Source organism: Oncorhynchus nerka, linkage group LG7 (genome assembly GCF_034236695.1).
Source record: "Oncorhynchus nerka isolate Pitt River linkage group LG7, Oner_Uvic_2.0, whole genome shotgun sequence".
Taxonomy (NCBI): domain Eukaryota; kingdom Metazoa; phylum Chordata; class Actinopteri; order Salmoniformes; family Salmonidae; genus Oncorhynchus; species Oncorhynchus nerka.
The window spans coordinates 75648247-75669219 of record NC_088402.1 but is presented as its reverse complement, the minus strand read 5'-3'; the positions used below and the strand labels follow the sequence as shown (position 1 = coordinate 75669219).

Sequence of the window (20973 nt, the reverse complement as noted above, 5' to 3'; positions counted from 1 at the left end):
CATACCCGCACCTACAGTCACATACCTCTTTCACATTCTCTGCCTCTGTCACCCGTACCCGCACCTACAGTCACATACCTCTTTCACATTCTCTGCCTCTGTCACCCTTACCCGCACCTACAGTCACATACCTCTTTCACATTCTCTGCCTCTGTCACCCTTCCCCGCACCTACAATCACATACCTCTTTCACATTCTCTGCCTCTGTCACCCTTACCCGCACCTACAATCACATACCTTTCACATTCTCTGCCTCTGTCACCCGTACCCGCACCTACAATCACAGACCTCTTTCACATTCTCTGCCTCTGTCACCCGTACCCGCACCTACAATCACATACCTCTTTCACTCCATGGGGAGTTGAGTGTAGCAGGGTGTTGCGTTCCCTCCTCCAAGAGGCATACGTAACAGCAATTCATGACATATTTTGTACACTCAGCGTATGCCTCTTGAGGGTGATGTACCATTTCCTAGGAGGACAAAGTTCTAAAGAGAGCTGTCTGATTGCATAAGGACTGTAGGTGCTATACTGCTCTATAGACCTAGTGATGTATATGTCTCTCTCTTTTAATCAGCTCAAAATGCTGCTGATATTTTCCACTTCTGACAATCAAGGTTGCGTCCCAAATGGCACCCTATTTGCCTATAAAGTGCACTACTTTTGACTAGGACCCATACTAGTGCACTTTGGGAAGCAGGCCCTACTGTATCTATTTCATTATGACATCACATCAGACATCTTAATGGGCCAGAATGTGGCAGGGGAAATTCTTTAAGAGAAGATAGGAGAAAATTAGGTTCTGTGAGAGGAAAAATACACCTTTTGCTTTAATCAGAGCCAATGATTAATGTTTCAGTTGTGAACCGGTGACAGGTATAGAGCGTGTCACGAAAAACAGTGTCTCCCTTTCTGTGCCTTCTTCTTTGTGAAGAATCTTGTGCAGGTGACAAGAGGGAAGGGGGGAGGGAGGGAGATTGAGAGGCAATTTAGTGGGAGGCAGATGACACTTTGAAGGCTGACTTGACAGGCCCGCTCTGGGCTGGGCCCTGATTGCACGGCTGCTGCTGCGCTGTTTGCCTTTCCCCTGTGACAAAGACGAGAGGAAGGGATGAAGAGATCCATAATTGTAACCTAGGCAGTTAATAAAAATTCACACAGCGGCTTCTTCTCTTCTCCTCCTTCTGGAGCAAGGAAATCAAAGAGGAGCCGAGTGTCTGTGAGAGGCACTCTGTATGTGTGTGTGGCGAAGTGAGACTGCACTTTAAAGGAGAACGCCGCTGAGCGTTCAAAGCTTTCTGCTTTCACCTGAGTGACACAGCAGACAGCACCCACACACAAGTCAAATCCTATTTCAGCTCAGAGGCTTACAAGAATTCTTACTGATCTGAGCCAGTTCTTTTCGTGTGAATAAAGCAGTGAGTCTGTCTTTCATTAGATCCAAAATGACTGTGTTTCTTCTGGGTTTCTTCATATAAAAGGGTCTTATGGAGAAACTGTCCATACATGAAGACATGTAGTAGAACAAAAGCCTAGGGAAGGGTTTGCAAACTGGCGGCCCGTGGGCTGAATTTGGCACGCAGGTGATTTTATTTGGCACTCCAAGTTTTCTGACCAACAAAATATATATATTCTTTTTTGTTACTGTTGGACATAAAATACTGTAAAAACACCAGCAAATCAGCTCCAAGTGATTTACAATTTTACTAATATTTCTACACATAATAGAGATACATGTGATCATATACAAATGTAAGCAAGGTTTAAAATGATTGTTTTAGTCAAATATTATATGTTTGGGCTTCTTGCGGTCAAGAAAAAATGTCCCTAACCTAGAGCACAGTTCTGATGTTGGGTACTGAAGCAATCATGAAGAAACACAGGCCCCTCAGAACCACTTATGTGAACTAGTCTGTCTGAGTGGGGGAGGGTTGTGGATGCAGAAGGTATGGAGACACTACTTTGGAACAAATGTTCAGAGATTCTCTAAAAAGATTCTCTCAGACCCAAAAAGCAAGATTCTAGTGAGGTGTGAGACGGAAGTCATTATATAACGAGACCATTAAAGAGATACTCGAGAACGTGGTCATGATGGTGGTGTTGTATGCATATCATTTCTGTGACTGTACAGTATGCATCTGCCTAAAGGTTGTGCTGTGTTTGAGTTTGTACTATAAATGTCTTTATGATACGCTGCATTTCCTGGCATGAAGCACTTGTTCCACAATACCTGTTTTCCCTCCCTCCCTCTACTCTGCCCTCCCCACCTTCACCCTGACCACCCACCCGACCACAGTGTTGGGAAAATACCATTCCCTTAATTAAACATGTACCCAGAGGACTAGAGCATAAATGCAATTTGTAACGATTCCCCCGCCTGACCGGCCTTGATTATACAGAGAAGGGCTCTTTATGCTGAACAAAGCCTTCTGACAGCATTTAATCTTCCATTAGAACCCACTAGGAACAGAACAGCCCCCGGTCTTCCCCAGCCTTCCAAACCCACCACCATCCAACCCTTCCCATGCCCTCCAACCCTCTCACCCCTGCCTGCCAGCCCCCCACGCTCCTACCCTCAAACCCACCAGCCATCCAACCCTTCCCATGCCCTCCAACCCTCTCACCCCTGCCCGCCAGCCCCCCACGCTCCTACCCTCAAACCCACCAGCCATCCAACCCTTCTCATGCCCTCCAACCCTCTCACCCCTGCCCGCCAGCCCCCCCACGCTCCTACCCTCAAACCCACCAGCCATCCAACCCTTCTCATGCCCTCCAACCCTCTCACCCCTGCCGCCAGCCCCCACGCTCCTACCCTCAAACCCACCACCATCCAACCCTTCCCATGCCCTCCAACCCTATCACCCCTGCCCGCCAGCCCCCCACGCTCCTAAACCCACCACCATCCAACCCTTCCCATGCCCTCCAACCCTCTCACCCCTGCCCGCCAGCCCCCCACGCTCCTACCCTCAAGCCCACCACCATCCAACCCTTCCCATGCCCTCCAACCCTCTCACCCCTGCCGCCAGCCCCCCACGCTCCTACCCTCAAACCCACCACCATCCAACCCTTCCCATGCCCTCCAACCCTCTCACCCCTGCCCGCCAGCCCCCACGCTCCTACCCTCAAACCCACCACCATCCAACCCTTCCCATGCCCTCCAACCCTCTCACCCCTGCCCGCCAGCCCCCCACGCTCCTACCCTCAAACCCACCACCATCCAACCCTTCCCATGCCCTCCAACCCTATCACCCCTGCCCGCCAGCCCCCACGCTCCTAAACCCACCACCATCCAACCCTTCCCATGCCCTCCAACCCTCTCACCCCTGCCCGCCAGCCCCCACGCTCCTACCCTCAAGCCCACCACCATCCAACCCTTCCCATGCCCTCCAACCCTCTCACCCCTGCCGCCAGCCCCCCACGCTCCTACCCTCAAACCCACCACCATCCAACCCTTCCCATGCCCTCCAACCCTCTCACCCCTGCCCGCCAGCCCCCACGCTCCTACCCTCAAACCCACCACCATCCAACCCTTCCCATGCCCTCCAACCCTCTCACCCCTGCCGCCAGCCCCCCCACGCTCCTACCCTCAAACCCACCACCATCCAACCCTTCCCATGCCCTCCAACCCTCTCACCCCTGCCCGCCAGCCCCCACGCTCCTACCCTCAAACCCACCACCATCCAACCCTTCCCATGCCCTCCAACCCTCTCACCCCTGCCTGCCAGCCCCCATGCTCCTACCCTCAAACCCACCATCATCCAACCCTTCCCATGCCCTCCAACCCTCTCACCCCTGCCCGCCAGCCCCCACGCTCCTACCCTCAAACCCACCACCATCCAACCCTTCCCATGCCCTCCAACCCTCTCACCCCTGCCCGCCAGCCCCCACGCTCCTACCCTCAAACCCACCACCATCCAACCCTTCCCATGCCCTCCAACCCTCTCACCCCTGCCCGCCAGCCCCCACGCTCCTACCCTCAAACCCACCACCATCCAACCCTTCCCATGCCCTCCAACCCTCTCACCCCTGCCGCCAGCCCCCACGCTCCTACCCTCAAACCCACCAGCCATCCAACCCTTCTCATGCCCTCCAACCCTCTCACCCCTGCCCGCCAGCCCCCACGCTCCTACCCTCAAGCCCACCACCATCCAACCCTTCCCATGCCCTCCAACCCTCTCACCCCTGCCCGCCAGCCCCCACGCTCCTACCCTCAAACCCACCACCATCCAACCCTTCCCATGCCCTCCAACCCTCTCACCCCTGCCCGCCAGCCCCACGCTCCTACCCTCAAACCCACCATCATCCAACCCTTCCCATGCCCTCCAACCCTCCCACCCCTGCCCGCCAGCCCCCACGCTCCTACCCTCAAACCCACCACCATCCAACCCTTCCCATGCCCTCCAACCCTCTCACCCCTGCCCGCCAGCCCCGCACGCTCCTACCCTCAAACCCACCAGCCATCCACCCTCCAACCTGCTCCTAAGTCTCAAACCATAACAACAAGGCTAAGCAGGTTAGAGCAGGACTGTATAGAGCTGAGGCCCTGACAGACTGGAGCCTGATTGTGTTAAAACTCTAATTAAATACTGCATGGGAACCCCTCTCCATCTGCTCCATTAAGAGACTAGCTAGAGCATTAAGGGAGATTTGAAATATGGTTTGTGGGGAGGTTGGGGGTTAGCAGGACAAGCATTTGAATGACTCAATCATCCTCCACATCATCTATGTGAGTGTGTGTAGTGTGTGGTGTGTAGTACTACTCACGTTGACAGACTCATGGCCTCCGTACTTGACGCGTATCCTAGGCTCCTGAACCACATCCAGATTAGTTCCTGTCACCATCAGAGGAGTGTGGCCGCTGTTTCACACACACAGAAGAGTTTTACAAACAAACAACACACCAGACTACAACACTTTCTCTCCAAAACGTCCTGTCTGCACAAGCCTTTGTCGAAAGTTTTTACCTCAGATTTGAAAAAAAAGTGTTTTCAGAAGATAATAGGTTTTTGAGGTAAGTAAATGATTAAAGAGGATTTTAACTGAATTTAAGTAGATCTGGCAGGCTCAAGTTTGAGGGGGTCGTAGCTACGTGGCTCAATGGATAATACACAACACAAACAAGGCCGGCTTGGCTAAAACAAACACAGACAGACAGACAGGAGAGACAGGGCAGGTGCCGGAGCAGGGGCCTTCCCTACAGCTGTTTGGCCTGTTATAGGGATTGGGACTGTTATAGTGGTTGCTGAAATACTGAAGTAACACTGAGGACTGTTAGGTGACTGGGCTGGGAGCACTAGATTAGCATCTAGATTAGCATCTGGGGATCAGCATCTAGATCAACATTTAGATCAGCATCTAGATCAGCCCTGCCTGTCTGTCGACTACGGCCCTACACTACGCTGTGCTACACTCCTCTACCTCCTTTCTCCTGGGCTGAGGCATGGGGCGGTGCGCTCGTTTCAGAAAAGAAAGAACAAGTTTGACTAAACAAAGGTCCGTCCCACATCTCTTCTCTCTGTCTGTTTCTCAGTGGAGATAGAGAAGACCTGCTGCTCTCTACTCTTCCAGATAAACTCCACCTCGGCTGATATCTGCTGCACACTTGGACCCCTCATCATCCCTCTCTTTAATTACAAACTCTGTCTACCTGGGATATGCTGCAGCAATGCACTACCATTACTAACATTGCCGCTCACTAACACAACTATACCCACAACTATAGACACTCACTACCACAACTATAGACACTCACTACCACAACTATAGACACTCACTAACACAACTATACCCACAACTATAGACACTCACTACCACAACTATAGACACTCACTACCACAACTATACCCACAACTATAGACACTCACTAACACAACTATACCCACAACTATAGACACTCACTACCACAACTATAGACACTCACTACCACAACTATAGACACTCACTAACACAACTATAGACACTCACTAACACAACTATAGACACTCACTACCACAACTATAGACACTCACTAATACAACTATACCCACAACAAAAGACACTCACTACCACAACTATAGACACTCACTACCACAACTATAGACACTCACTAACACAACTATAGACACTCACTAACACAACTATAGACACTCACTACCACAACTATAGACACTCACTAACACAACTATAGACACTCACTACCACAACTATAGACACTCACTAACACAACTATACCCACAACTATAGACACCCAGTAACACAACTATAGACACTCACTACCACAACTATAGACACTCACTAACACAACTATAGACACTCACTAACATAACTATACCCACAACTATAGACACTCACTACCACAACTATACCCACAACTATAGACACTCACTACCACAACTATAGACACTCACTAACACAACTATACTCACAACTATAGACACTCACTAACACAACTATACCCACAACTAGATACACTCACTAAAACAAGTATACCCACAACAAAAGACACTCACTACCACAACTATAGACACCCAGTAACACAACTATAGACACTCACTAACACAACTATAGGCACTCACTAACACAACTACACCCACAACTATAGACACTCACTAACACAACTATAGACACTCACTAACACAACTACACCCACAACTATAGACACTCACTACCACAACTATAGACACTCACTAACACAACTATAGACACTCACTACCACAACTATAGACACTCACTAACACAACTACACCCACAACTATAGACACTCACTAACACAACTATAGACACTCACTAACACAACTACACCCACAACTATAGACACTCACTACCACAACTATAGACACTCACTAACACAACACTACTACCACAACTATAGACACTCACTACCACAACTATAGAAACTCACTAACACAACTATACCCACAACTATAGACACTCACTAACACAACTTTAGACACTCACTAACACAACTATAGACACTTACTAACACAACTATAGACACTCACTCACACAACTATAGACACTCACTAACACAACTATAGACACTCACTAACACAACTATACCCACAACTATAGACACTCACTACCACAACTATAGACACTCACTAACACAACTATACCCACAACTATAGACACTCACTAACACAAGTATACCCACAACTATAGACACTCACTACCACAACTATAGACACTCACTAACACAACTATACCCAAAACTATAGACACTCACTACCACAACTATAGACACTCACTACCACAACTATAGACACTCACTACCACAACTATAGACACTCACTATCACAACTATAGACACTCACTACCACAACCAAAGACACTCACTACCACAACTATAGACACTCACTACCACAACTATACCCACAACTATAGACACTCACTACCACAACTATAGACACTCACTAACACAACTATACCCACAACTATAGACACTCACTACCACAACTATAGACACTCACTAACACAACTATACCCACAACTATAGACACTCACTAACACAACTACACCCACAACTATAGACACTCACTACCACAACTATAGACACCCAGTAACACAACTATAGACACTCACTACCACAACTATAGACACTCACTAACATAACTATACCCACAACTATAGACACTCACTACCACAACTATACCCACAACTATAGACACTCACTACCACAACTATAGACACTCACTAACACAACTATACTCACAACTATAGACACTCACTAACACAACTATACCCACAACTAGAGACACTCACTAACACAAGTATACCCACAACAAAAGACACTCACTACCACAACTATAGACACCCAGTAACACAACTATAGACACTCACTACCACAACTATAGACACTCACTAACACAACTATAGGCACTCACTAACACAACTACACCCACAACTATAGACACTCACTAACACAACTATAGACACTCACTAACACAACTACACCCACAACTATAGACACTCACTACCACAACTATAGACACTCACTAACACAACTATAGACACTCACTAACACAACTACACCCACAACTATAGACACTCACTAACACAACTATAGACACTCACTAACACAACTACACCCACAACTATAGACACTCACTACCACAACTATAGACACTCACTAACACAACTATAGACACTCACTACCACAACTATAGACACTCACTAACACAACTATACCCAAAACTATAGACACTCACTAACACAACTTTAGACACTCACTAACACAACTATAGACACTTACTAACACAACTATAGACACTCCCACAACTATAGACACTCACTAACACAACTATAGACACTCACTAACACAACTATACCCACAACTATAGACACTCACTACCACAACTATAGACACTCACTAACACAACTATACCCACAACTATAGACACTCACTAACACAACTATAGACACTCTCTAACACAACTATAGACACTCACTAACACAACTATACCCACAACTATAGACACTCACTAACACAAGTATACCCACAACTATAGACACTCACTAACACAACTTTAGACACTCACTAACACAACTATAGACACTTACTAACACAACTATAGACACTCACTCCCACAACTATAGACACTCACTACCACAACTATAGACACTCACTAACACAACTATACCCACAACTATAGACACTCACTAACACAACTATAGACACTCTCTAACACAACTATAGACACTCACTAACACAACTATACCCACAACTATAGACACTCACTACCACAACTATAGACACTCACTAACACAACTATAGACACTCACTAACACAACTATAGACACTCACTAACACAACTATAGACACTCACTACCACAACTATAGACACTCACTACCACAACTATAGACACTCACTACCACAACCAAAGACACTCACTACCACAACTATAGACACTCACTAACACAACTATAGACACTCACTAACACAACTATAGACACTCACTACCACAACTATAGACACTCACTAACACAACTATAGACACTCACTAACACAACTATAGACACTCACTACCACAACTATACCCAAAACTATAGACACTCACTAACACAACTATAGACACTCACTAACACAACTATAGACACTTACTAACACAACTATAGACACTCACTCCCACAACTATAGACACTCACTACCACAACTATAGACACTCACTAACACAACTATACCCACAACTATAGACACTCACTAACACAAGTATACCCACAACTATAGACACTCACTAACACAACTATACCCAAAACTATAGACACTCACTACCACAACTATAGACACTCACTACCACAACTATAGACACTCACTAACACAACTATAGACACTCACTAACACAACTATAGACACTCACTACCACAACTATAGACACTCACTACCACAACTATAGACACTCACTACCACAACCAAAGACACTCACTACCACAACTATAGACACTCACTAACACAACTATAGACACTCACTAACACAACTATAGACACTCACTACCACAACTATAGACACTCACTAACACAACTATAGACACTCACTAACACAACTATAGACACTCACTACCACAACTATACCCAAAACTATAGACACTCACTAACACAACTATACCCACAACTATAGACACTCACTAACACAACTATAGACACTCACTACCACAACTATAGACACTCACTAACACAACTATACCCACAATTATAGACACTCACTACCACAACTATAGACACTCAATACCACAACTATAGACACTCACTAACACAACTATAGACACCCAGTAACACAACTATAGACACTCACTACCACAACTATAGACACTCACTAACACAACTATAGACACTCACTAACATAACTATACCCACAACTATAGACACTCACTACCACAACTATACCCACAACTATAGACACTCACTACCACAACTATAGACACTCACTAACACAACTATACTCACAACTATAGACACTCACTAACACAACTATACCCACAACTAGATACACTCACTAAAACAAGTATACCCACAACAAAAGACACTCACTACCACAACTATAGACACCCAGTAACACAACTATAGACACTCACTAACACAACTATAGACACTCACTACCACAACTATAGACACTCACTAACACAACTACACCCACAACTATAGACACTCACTAACACAACTATAGACACTCACTAACACAACTACACCCACAACTATAGACACTCACTACCACAACTATAGACACTCACTAACACAACTATAGACACTCACTACCACAACTATAGAAACTCACTAACACAACTATACCCACAACTATAGACACTCACTAACACAACTTTAGACACTCACTAACACAACTATAGACACTTACTAACACAACTATAGACACTCACTCCCACAACTATAGACACTCACTAACACAACTATAGACACTCACTAACACAACTATACCCACAACTATAGACACTCACTACCACAACTATAGACACTCACTAACACAACTATACCCACAACTATAGACACTCACTAACACAACTATAGACACTCTCTAACACAACTATAGACACTCACTAACACAACTATACCCACAACTATAGACACTCACTAACACAAGTATACCCACAACTATAGACACTCACTACCACAACTATAGACACTCACTAACACAACTATACCCAAAACTATAGACACTCACTACCACAACTATAGACACTCACTACCACAACTATAGACACTCACTAACACAACTATACCCACAACTATAGACACTCACTACCACAACTATAGACACTCACTACCACAACTATAGACACTCACTACCACAACTATACCCAAAACTATAGACACTCACTACCACAACTATAGACACTCACTACCACAACTATAGACACTCACTACCACAACTATAGACACTCACTAACACAACTATAGACACTCACTACCACAACTATAGACACTCACTACCACAACTATAGACACTCACTATCACAAGTATACCCACAACAAAAGACACTCACTACCACAACCAAAGACACTCACTACCACAACTATAGACACTCACTACCACAACTATACCCACAACTATAGACACTCACTACCACAACTATAGACACTCACTAACACAACTATACCCACAACTATAGACACTCACTACCACAACTATAGACACTCACTAACACAACTATACCCACAACTATAGACACTCACTAACACAACTACACCCACAACTATAGACACTCACTACCACAACTATAGACACCCAGTAACACAATTATAGACACTCACTACCACAACTATAGACACTCACTAACATAACTATACCCACAACTATAGACACTCACTACCACAACTATACCCACAACTATAGACACTCACTACCACAACTATAGACACTCACTAACACAACTATACTCACAACTATAGACACTCACTAACACAACTATACCCACAACTAGAGACACTCACTAACACAAGTATACCCACAACAAAAGACACTCACTACCACAACTATAGACACTCACTAACACAACTATAGACACTTACTAACACAACTATAGACACTCACTCCCACAACTATAGACACTCACTAACACAACTATAGACACTCACTAACACAACTATACCCACAACTATAGACACTCACTACCACAACTATAGACACTCACTAACACAACTATACCCACAACTATAGACACTCACTAACACAACTATAGACACTCTCTAACACAACTATAGACACTCACTAACACAACTATACCCACAACTATAGACACTCACTAACACAAGTATACCCACAACTATAGACACTCACTACCACAACTATAGACACTCACTAACACAACTATACCCAAAACTATAGACACTCACTACCACAACTATAGACACTCACTAACACAACTATAGACACTCACTAACACAACTATAGACACTCACTACCACAACTATAGACACTCACTACCACAACTATAGACACTCACTACCACAACTATAGACACTCACTACCACAACCAAAGACACTCACTACCACAACTATAGACACTCACTAACACAACTATAGACACTCACTAACACAACTATAGACACTGACTAACACAACTATAGACACTCACTAACACAACTATAGACACTCACTACCACAACTATACCCAAAACTATAGACACTCACTAACACAACTATAGACACTCACTAACACAACTATACCCACAACTATAGACACTCACTAACACAACTATACCCACAACTATAGACACTCACTAACACAACTATAGACACTCACTACCACAACTATAGACACTCACTAACACAACTATACCCACAATTATAGACACTCACTACCACAACTATAGACACTCAATACCACAACTATAGACACTCACTAACACAACTATAGACACAACTATAGACACTCACTACCACAACTATAGACACTCACTACCACAACTATAGACACTCACTAACACAACTATACCCACAACTATAGACACTCACTAACACAACTATAGACACTCACTACCACAACTATAGACACTCACTACCACAACTATAGACACTCACTAACACAACTATACCCACAACTATAGACACTCACTAACACAACTATAGACACTCACTACCACAACTATAGACACTCACTACCACAACTATAGACACTCACTACCACAACTATAGACACTCAATACCACAACTATACCCACAACTATAGACACTCACTACCACAACTATAGACACTCACTAACACAACTATACTCACAACTATAGACACTCACTAACACAACTATACCCACAACTAGAGACACTCACTAACACAAGTATACCCACAACAAAAGACACTCACTACCACAACTATAGACACTCACTAACACAACTATAGACACTTACTAACACAACTATAGACACTCACTCCCACAACTATAGACACTCACTAACACAACTATAGACACTCACTAACACAACTATACCCACAACTATAGACACTCACTACCACAACTATAGACACTCACTAACACAACTATACCCACAACTATAGACACTCACTAACACAACTATAGACACTCTCTAACACAACTATAGACACTCACTAACACAACTATACCCACAACTATAGACACTCACTAACACAAGTATACCCACAACTATAGACACTCACTACCACAACTATAGACACTCACTAACACAACTATACCCAAAACTATAGACACTCACTACCACAACTATAGACACTCACTACCACAACTATAGACACTCACTACCACAACTATAGACACTCACTAACACAACTATAGACACTCACTAACACAACTATAGACACTCACTACCACAACTATAGACACTCACTACCACAACTATAGACACTCACTACCACAACTATAGACACTCACTACCACAACCAAAGACACTCACTACCACAACTATAGACACTCACTAACACAACTATAGACACTCACTAACACAACTATAGACACTCACTAACACAACTATAGACACTCACTAACACAACTATAGACACTCACTACCACAACTATACCCAAAACTATAGACACTCACTAACACAACTATAGACACTCACTAACACAACTATACCCACAACTATAGACACTCACTAACACAACTATACCCACAACTATAGACACTCACTAACACAACTATAGACACTCACTACCACAACTATAGACACTCACTAACACAACTATACCCACAATTATAGACACTCACTACCACAACTATAGACACTCAATACCACAACTATAGACACTCACTAACACAACTATAGACACAACTATAGACACTCACTACCACAACTATAGACACTCACTACCACAACTATAGACACTCACTAACACAACTATACCCACAACTATAGACACTCACTAACACAACTATAGACACTCACTACCACAACTATAGACACTCACTACCACAACTATAGACACTCACTAACACAACTATACCCACAACTATAGACACTCACTAACACAACTATAGACACTCACTACCACAACTATAGACACTCACTACCACAACTATAGACACTCACTACCACAACTATACCCACAACTATAGACACTCACTAACACAACTATAGACACTCACTAACACAACTATAGACACTAACACAACTATAGACACTCACTAACACAACTATAGACACTCACTAACACAACTATAGACACTCACTACCACAACTATACCCACAACTATAGACACTCACTAACACAACTATAGACACTCACTACCACAACTATAGACACTCACTAACACAACTATAGACACTAACATAACTATAGACACTCACTAACACAACTATAGACACTAATACAACTATAGACACTCACTACCACAACTATAGACACTAACACAACTATAGACACTCACTACCACAACTATACCCACAACTATAGACACTCACTAACACAACTATAGACACTCACTACCACAACTATAGACACTCACTAACACAACTATAGACACTCACTAACACAACTATACACACTAACACAACTATAGACACTAACACAACTACTGGTATCTACAGTGTTGCGTTTGATGATGGGGTCTGACTATGAGGGACTGGGGACATGGTCAAGTGGTTGTTTACCCTCATATTTAGGAAGGTGGTGTTACCTGGCGATGCTCCACTCTGGCTCAATGCGCTGGACGGTGGGGTCCTCAATGTAATCAAAGCTCAGGCTCTCCTTGACCTGGGCCCGGTCCACACTCACACTGATCTGGACCGAACCCACCCCAGTCAGGGAGGGAGCAGAGTAACACACAATCTCAGTCATGGTCCGCCTGCAGGGAACACGCACACGCACACACAACCACACACCGTCAATGTCTTCTTTAATCATTCTTTCTCCATCCCATGGATCCCTGCACTACCTGCTCACCCCCTGAAACTAGCTCTGTTCATCAGCCACCCTCCATCCTCCTCTACTCTCATCCTCTCCTCTCTCTCCACGGTCAGAATCACAGTGGAGAACACATGGCTAGTAATTAGCCCAGATCTCATTAAAGCTGCCTTGACTCCTCAACCTTACAGTGTTACAATGAAACCTACTCCTTTCTGTTCCACTGCACCGCTTCAAATAGATATCGGAAAGGAAAGGGAGAGATAGGAGAGGGTGGGAGGGATGGAGAGAGGTAGGGAGAGATGGGAGGGTGGGAGGGATGGAGAGAGGTAGGGAGAGATAGGAGAGGGTGGGAGGGATGGAGAGAGGTAGGGAGAGATAGGAGAGGGTGGGAGGGATGGAGAGAGGTAGGGAGAGATAGGAGAGGGTGGGAGGGATGGAGAGAGGTAGGGAGAGATAGGAGAGGGTGGGAGGGATGGAGAGAGGGAGGGTGGGAGGGATGGAGAGAGGTAGGGAGAGATAGGAGAGGGTGGGAGGGATGGAGAGAGGTAGGGAGAGATAGGAGAGGGTGGGAGGGAGGGATGGAGAGAGGTAGGGAGAGATAGGAGAGGGTGGGAGGGATGGAGAGAGGTAGAGCAGGAAAAAACAGGTAGCGAGAGGAAGGGTGGGAGAGAAAGAGAGAACTGAAAAAGTCAGATCTAAGAAAAAGGGTGACTGAAAAAGGAAAATCCCAGACTGGGTGCACAAGGACGTCTGGAGGTTATTATTATTGAGGTTTGATGCAGTGGGTCATCAAACCTTATTAAGCTGTACATACATGTATATACTAAAAAATCTATATAAATGGGACATGTAAAGTGTTGGTCCCATGTTTCATGAGCTGAAATAAAAGATGTCCCAACTTGCTACTAATGGACTGTGATGTGTGGTTGTCTCACCTAGCTATCTTATTAGAAAATAAAATAAAAGAGAGCTACACACTCTAGGAGCTCAGATGCCAGCACCTCACCTAAATAGGTGTGCGTTTCTTTTTCTTCTAGATTCACCTAGCTATCTTAACATGAAATGTAAATGTAGGGGGCTCTCACTTAAAAAGATCCAACTGGATAAGACAGCAAAAGTTAGATCATTGATATTTATCTGAGAAAGTCATAATTGTTGAAAACATGACAGGAGAGATCAGAGGAGAGTATTAACAGCATGTATTAAACTACCACAAATGAACCAGTCTGAGGGGGCGAGGTGGGTCTCCCTCTTACCCGTAGAACTCGCACGTCTGGTTCCCAAAGAGGACGGTGACACTGCTGCCAGCGCCAAGGTTCTCCCCCATGATGGTTACCTTGCTGCCCCCTGACTCAGGCCCTCTGGTGGGGGACAGGCCCTGTACCGACGGCATCTAGAGGAGGGAAGGAGAGAGAGAGCGCGAGGGAGAGCGATGAGCGACAAGTGAGAAAGAGAACCATTTCTCTGTCACTGTAATGTATTAATCTGTCACACCTCCTGTCCTTCATACATTATTGTCTACTCTACACAGAGCCACAGCAGCAAATAACAGCTTTCAACTGAGGTATGCCCAAACTCTGCACTACGAACCCATGTAAAGAGGAAGCCAAATAAAACCGGGAGCTTTTAGTCCCTCCGAGATCCCACTCATCTTGTGTTGTGTTACTGTGTTCGCCATTGGTGAGTTCGTATCCCACCGAACCGTTTAAAAGGCAGTCTGAAAATAACTAGTGTTAACAGGAGCCCGGCCCTGTCTGCCTGCCTGTCATCAGAGAGCACACAGACAGACAGAAAACATCCACACAGACAGCCTGCTAGGCTGGTAACCTAAGACACACTGATAAAACAGAGTACCGACTCTGACACACACACACACACGCACACGCACAGAGACAGACAGACAAAGACGCAAAACACACACTCCATTTCCACTGTTCTTTGTCATACTTCCTGTCTGTATAGCTTTGTAAAACAGGCGGCCACGTGGGACCGTGTTTTGTTGTCTACAAAATTGAAGAGAGCTTTTGCTATGTGTAATTTTATTTCACGGTGCTGTGATATTAGGGAATTGCAGGTATAGTACTGTAGTACCCACACACACAAACAGCGCTGCGATGATGTCAGTACTACCTGAGCGGCAACATGAATTATGGGTGATAAAAGTGTCAGTACACACACACAAACGTCACACACTGTTCCTGGCCCAGTGCTGTACAATTCATTGGACAGGCTAAAGCGGTACTCTCTGGAAACAGTGCAAGTAATTACTAGCCGTTGTTAATTGTTAAGGGGTAGCTAATTGGGAGTGTGTGAATGGGAGTGTTGATTATCAGTTAGCTGCAGGCTAGCTTTAGTATGGGTGAGATACAGGTGTGGAGCATAGCTGCTTTCTCCCCATTTATTCTATTATCAACACCTCTTATCCATTTATTAACTGCTGATTTCCCTGGGAACTTCTGTGGCAATCATTAGGCTATGCAGTATTTCAACAATCACTAGGCTATGCAGTATTTCAACAATCACTAGGCTATGCAGTATTTCAACAATCATTAGGCTATGCAGTATTTCAACAATCACTAGGCTATGCAGTATTTCAACAATCATTAGGCTATGCAGTATTTCAACAATCACTAGGCTATGCAGTATTTCAACAATCACTAGGCTATGCAGTATTTCAACAATCATTAGGCTATGCAGTATTTCAACAATCATTAGGCTATGCAGTATTTCAATAATCACTAGGCTATGCAGTATTTCAACAATCACTAGGCTATGCAGTATTTCAACAATCATTAGGCTATGCAGTATTTCAACAATCATTAGGCTATGCAGTATTTCAATAATCACTAGGCTATGCAGTATTTCAACAATCACTAGGCTATGCAGTATTTCAATAATCACTAGGCTATGCAGTATTTCAACAATCACTAGGCTATGCAGTATTTCAACAATCACTAGGCTATGCAGTATTTCAACAATCACTAGGCTATGCAGTATTTCAACAATCACTAGGCTATGCAGTATTTCAACAATCACTAGGCTATGCAGTATTTCAACAATCATTAGGCTATGCAGTATTTCAACAATCACTAGGCTATGCAGTATTTCAACAATCACTAGGCTATGCAGTATTTCAATAATCACTAGGCTATGCAGTATTTCAATAATCACTAGGCTATGCAGTATTTCAACAATCATTAGGCTATGCAGTATTTCAACAATCACTAGGCTATGCAGTATTTCAATAATCACTAGGCTATGCAGTATTTCAACAATCATTAGGCTATGCAGTATTTCAATAATCACTAGGCTATGCAGTATTTCAACAATCACTAGGCTATGCAGTATTTCAATAATCACTAGGCTATGCAGTATTTCAACAATCATTAGGCTATGCAGTATTTCAACAATCACTAGGCTATGCAGTATTTCAATAATCACTAGGCTATGCAGTATTTCAACAATCATTAGGCTATGCAGTATTTCAATAATCACTAGGCTATGCAGTATTTCAACAATCACTAGGCTATGCAGTATTTCAACAATCATTAGGCTATGCAGTATTTCAACAATCACTAGGCTATGCAGTATTTCAATAATCACTAGGCTATGCAGTATTTCAACAATCACTAGGCTATGCAGTATTTCAACAATCACTAGGCTATGCAGTATTTCAACAATCATTAGGCTATGCAGTATTTCAACAATCATTAGGCTATGCAGTATTTCAATAATCACTAGGCTATGCAGTATTTCAACAATCACTAGGCTATGCAGTATTTCAACAATCATTAGGCTATGCAGTATTTCAACAATCACTAGGCTATGCAGTATTTCAACAATCACTAGGCTATGCAGTATTTCAACAATCATTAGGCTATGCAGTATTTCAACAATCACTAGGCTATGCAGTATTTCAACAATCATTAGGCTATGCAGTATTTCAACAATCACTAGGCTATGCAGTATTTCAACAATCACTAGGCTATGCAGTATTTCAACAATCATTAGGCTATGCAGTATTTCAACAATCACTAGGCTATGCAGTATTTCAACAATCATTAGGCTATGCAGTATTTCAACAATCACTAGGCTATGCAGTATTTCAACAATCACTAGGCTATGCAGTATTTCAACAATCACTAGGCTATGCAGTATTTCACCAATCATTAGGCTATGCAGTATTTCAACAATCACTAGGCTATGCAGTATTTCAACAATCACTAGGCTATGCAGTTTTTCAACAATCATTAGGCTATGCAGTATTTCAACAATCACTAGGCTATGCAGTATTTCAACAATCATTAGGCTATGCAGTATTTCAACAATCAATCAAGCAAAGGCTTCATTATATCAACGGTAGGATTTTCATGACTTATTTTCTGGCTTTCAAGATGACAATGGTGATAGACATCAAAGAGAGATAGAGAAAGAGAAATACTACTACTTCCTCATTCTAAAATGTTTGTGTTCTAATTGCGTTCGGCCAGTTGAGATAAACTTCATTTAGCATTTGTAATACTGTGAATCAGAACAACTAATGTAATACAACTGGAGAGAAAAAAACTATAAAAACACTTAATTACTGACTGATAGTGTTTAAAGTCTTACCACGAAGGAGTAGAGCTGGGAAGAGTGAGTCTTGAGCGCAGGTATGCACTCCCCGACACACAGTTGGACTGGTCCAGCTTTGCTGTCTGCTGGGGCAGCATCCATCTCACAGACTATCCTGGAAAACACACAACCTCTCAGGTTAGGGTATTCAAAACATCATTTATTTTACCCGGTAAGTTGACTGAGAACACATTCTCATTTACAGCAATGACTTGGGGAATAGTTACAGGGGAGAGGAGGAATGAGCCAATTGGAAGCTGGCGATGATTAGGTGGCCATGATGGCCAGATTGGGAATTTAGCCAGGACACCAGGGTTAACACCCCTACTCTTATGATAAATGTCATAAGATCTTTAGTGACCACAGAGAGTCAGGACACTCGTTTAATGCTCCATCCGAAAGACAACACCTTACACAGGGCAATGTTCCCAATCACTGTTCTCTGGCATAGGGATATACTGTATATAAATGATCGTTCAAAAGTTTGGGGTCACATAGAAATGTCCTTGTTTTTGAAAGAAAAGCTACTTTTTTGTCAATTTAAATAACATCAAATTGATTAGAAATACAGTGTAGACATTGTTAATGTGGTAAATGACTATTGTAGCTGATTTGTTATGGAATATCTACATAGGCGTACAGAAGCCCATTATCAGCAACCATCACTCCTATCTTCCAATGGCACATTGTGTTAGCTAATCCAAGTGTATCATTTTAAAAAGGCTAATTGATCATTCGAAAACCCTTTTGCAATTATGTTAGCACAGCTTTAAACGGTTGTCCTGATTACAGAAGCAATACAACTGGCCTTTAGACTAGTTGAGTATCTGGAGCATCAGAATTTGTGGGTTCGATTACAGGCTTAAAATGGCCAGAAACAAAGACCTTTCTTCTGAAACTCGCCAGTCTATTCTTGTTCTGCGAAATGAAGGCTATTCCATGCAATAAATAACCAAGAAACTGAAGATCTCGTACAACGCTGTGAACAACTCCCTTCACAGAACAGCGTAAACGGGCTCTAACCAGAATAGAAAGAGGAGTGGGAGGCCCCGGTGCACAACTGAGCAAGAGGTATATTAGAGCGTCTAGTTTGAGAAACAGACACCTCACAAGTCCTCAACTGGCAGCTTCATTAAACAGTACCCGCAAAACACCAGTCTCAACGTCAACAGTAAAGAGGCAACCCCAGGATGCTGGACTTCTAGGCAGAGTTGCAAAGAAAAAGCCATATCTCAGACTGGCCAATAAAAATACAAGATTAAGATGGGCAAAAGAACACAGACACTGGACAGAGCTATGGCTTTTTCTTTGCAACTCTGCTCCTCCACCAGTAGTCACAACTCACGACACCCCTCACACCAGCAGCCCTATAACTTCCTGGGGAGTGGAGGATACTAGACATCATAAATATCCCTCCACTAACAAGGCCCCTGCTGTGCCGAACAAGCTGTAGTGTCGCCGTAGCAACGTCCAATGTAAATCACAGTGAGGACCCTAGCTGACGTCCCGCTGCTGATCAATACAACTTTATCATACAGCAAGATCAGGAGTCT

General features: G+C 43.7%; 1 protein-coding gene across 1 annotated transcript in view; it reads right to left on the bottom strand.

The window, feature by feature from the left end:
• Nucleotides 1-20973, bottom strand: part of LOC115125041 (plexin-A2-like) — a 522986-nt gene that overhangs the window by 111540 nt on the left and 390473 nt on the right. Inside the window, exons 14-17 of the mRNA XM_065020830.1 lie at nucleotides 19418-19535; nucleotides 16063-16199; nucleotides 14577-14744; nucleotides 4764-4857 (exon numbers count right to left, since the gene is read on the bottom strand). Of these exons, the coding sequence (XP_064876902.1) occupies nucleotides 4764-4857; nucleotides 14577-14744; nucleotides 16063-16199; nucleotides 19418-19535 (517 nt within the window). The remainder of the gene's footprint in view (nucleotides 1-4763; nucleotides 4858-14576; nucleotides 14745-16062; nucleotides 16200-19417; nucleotides 19536-20973) is intronic.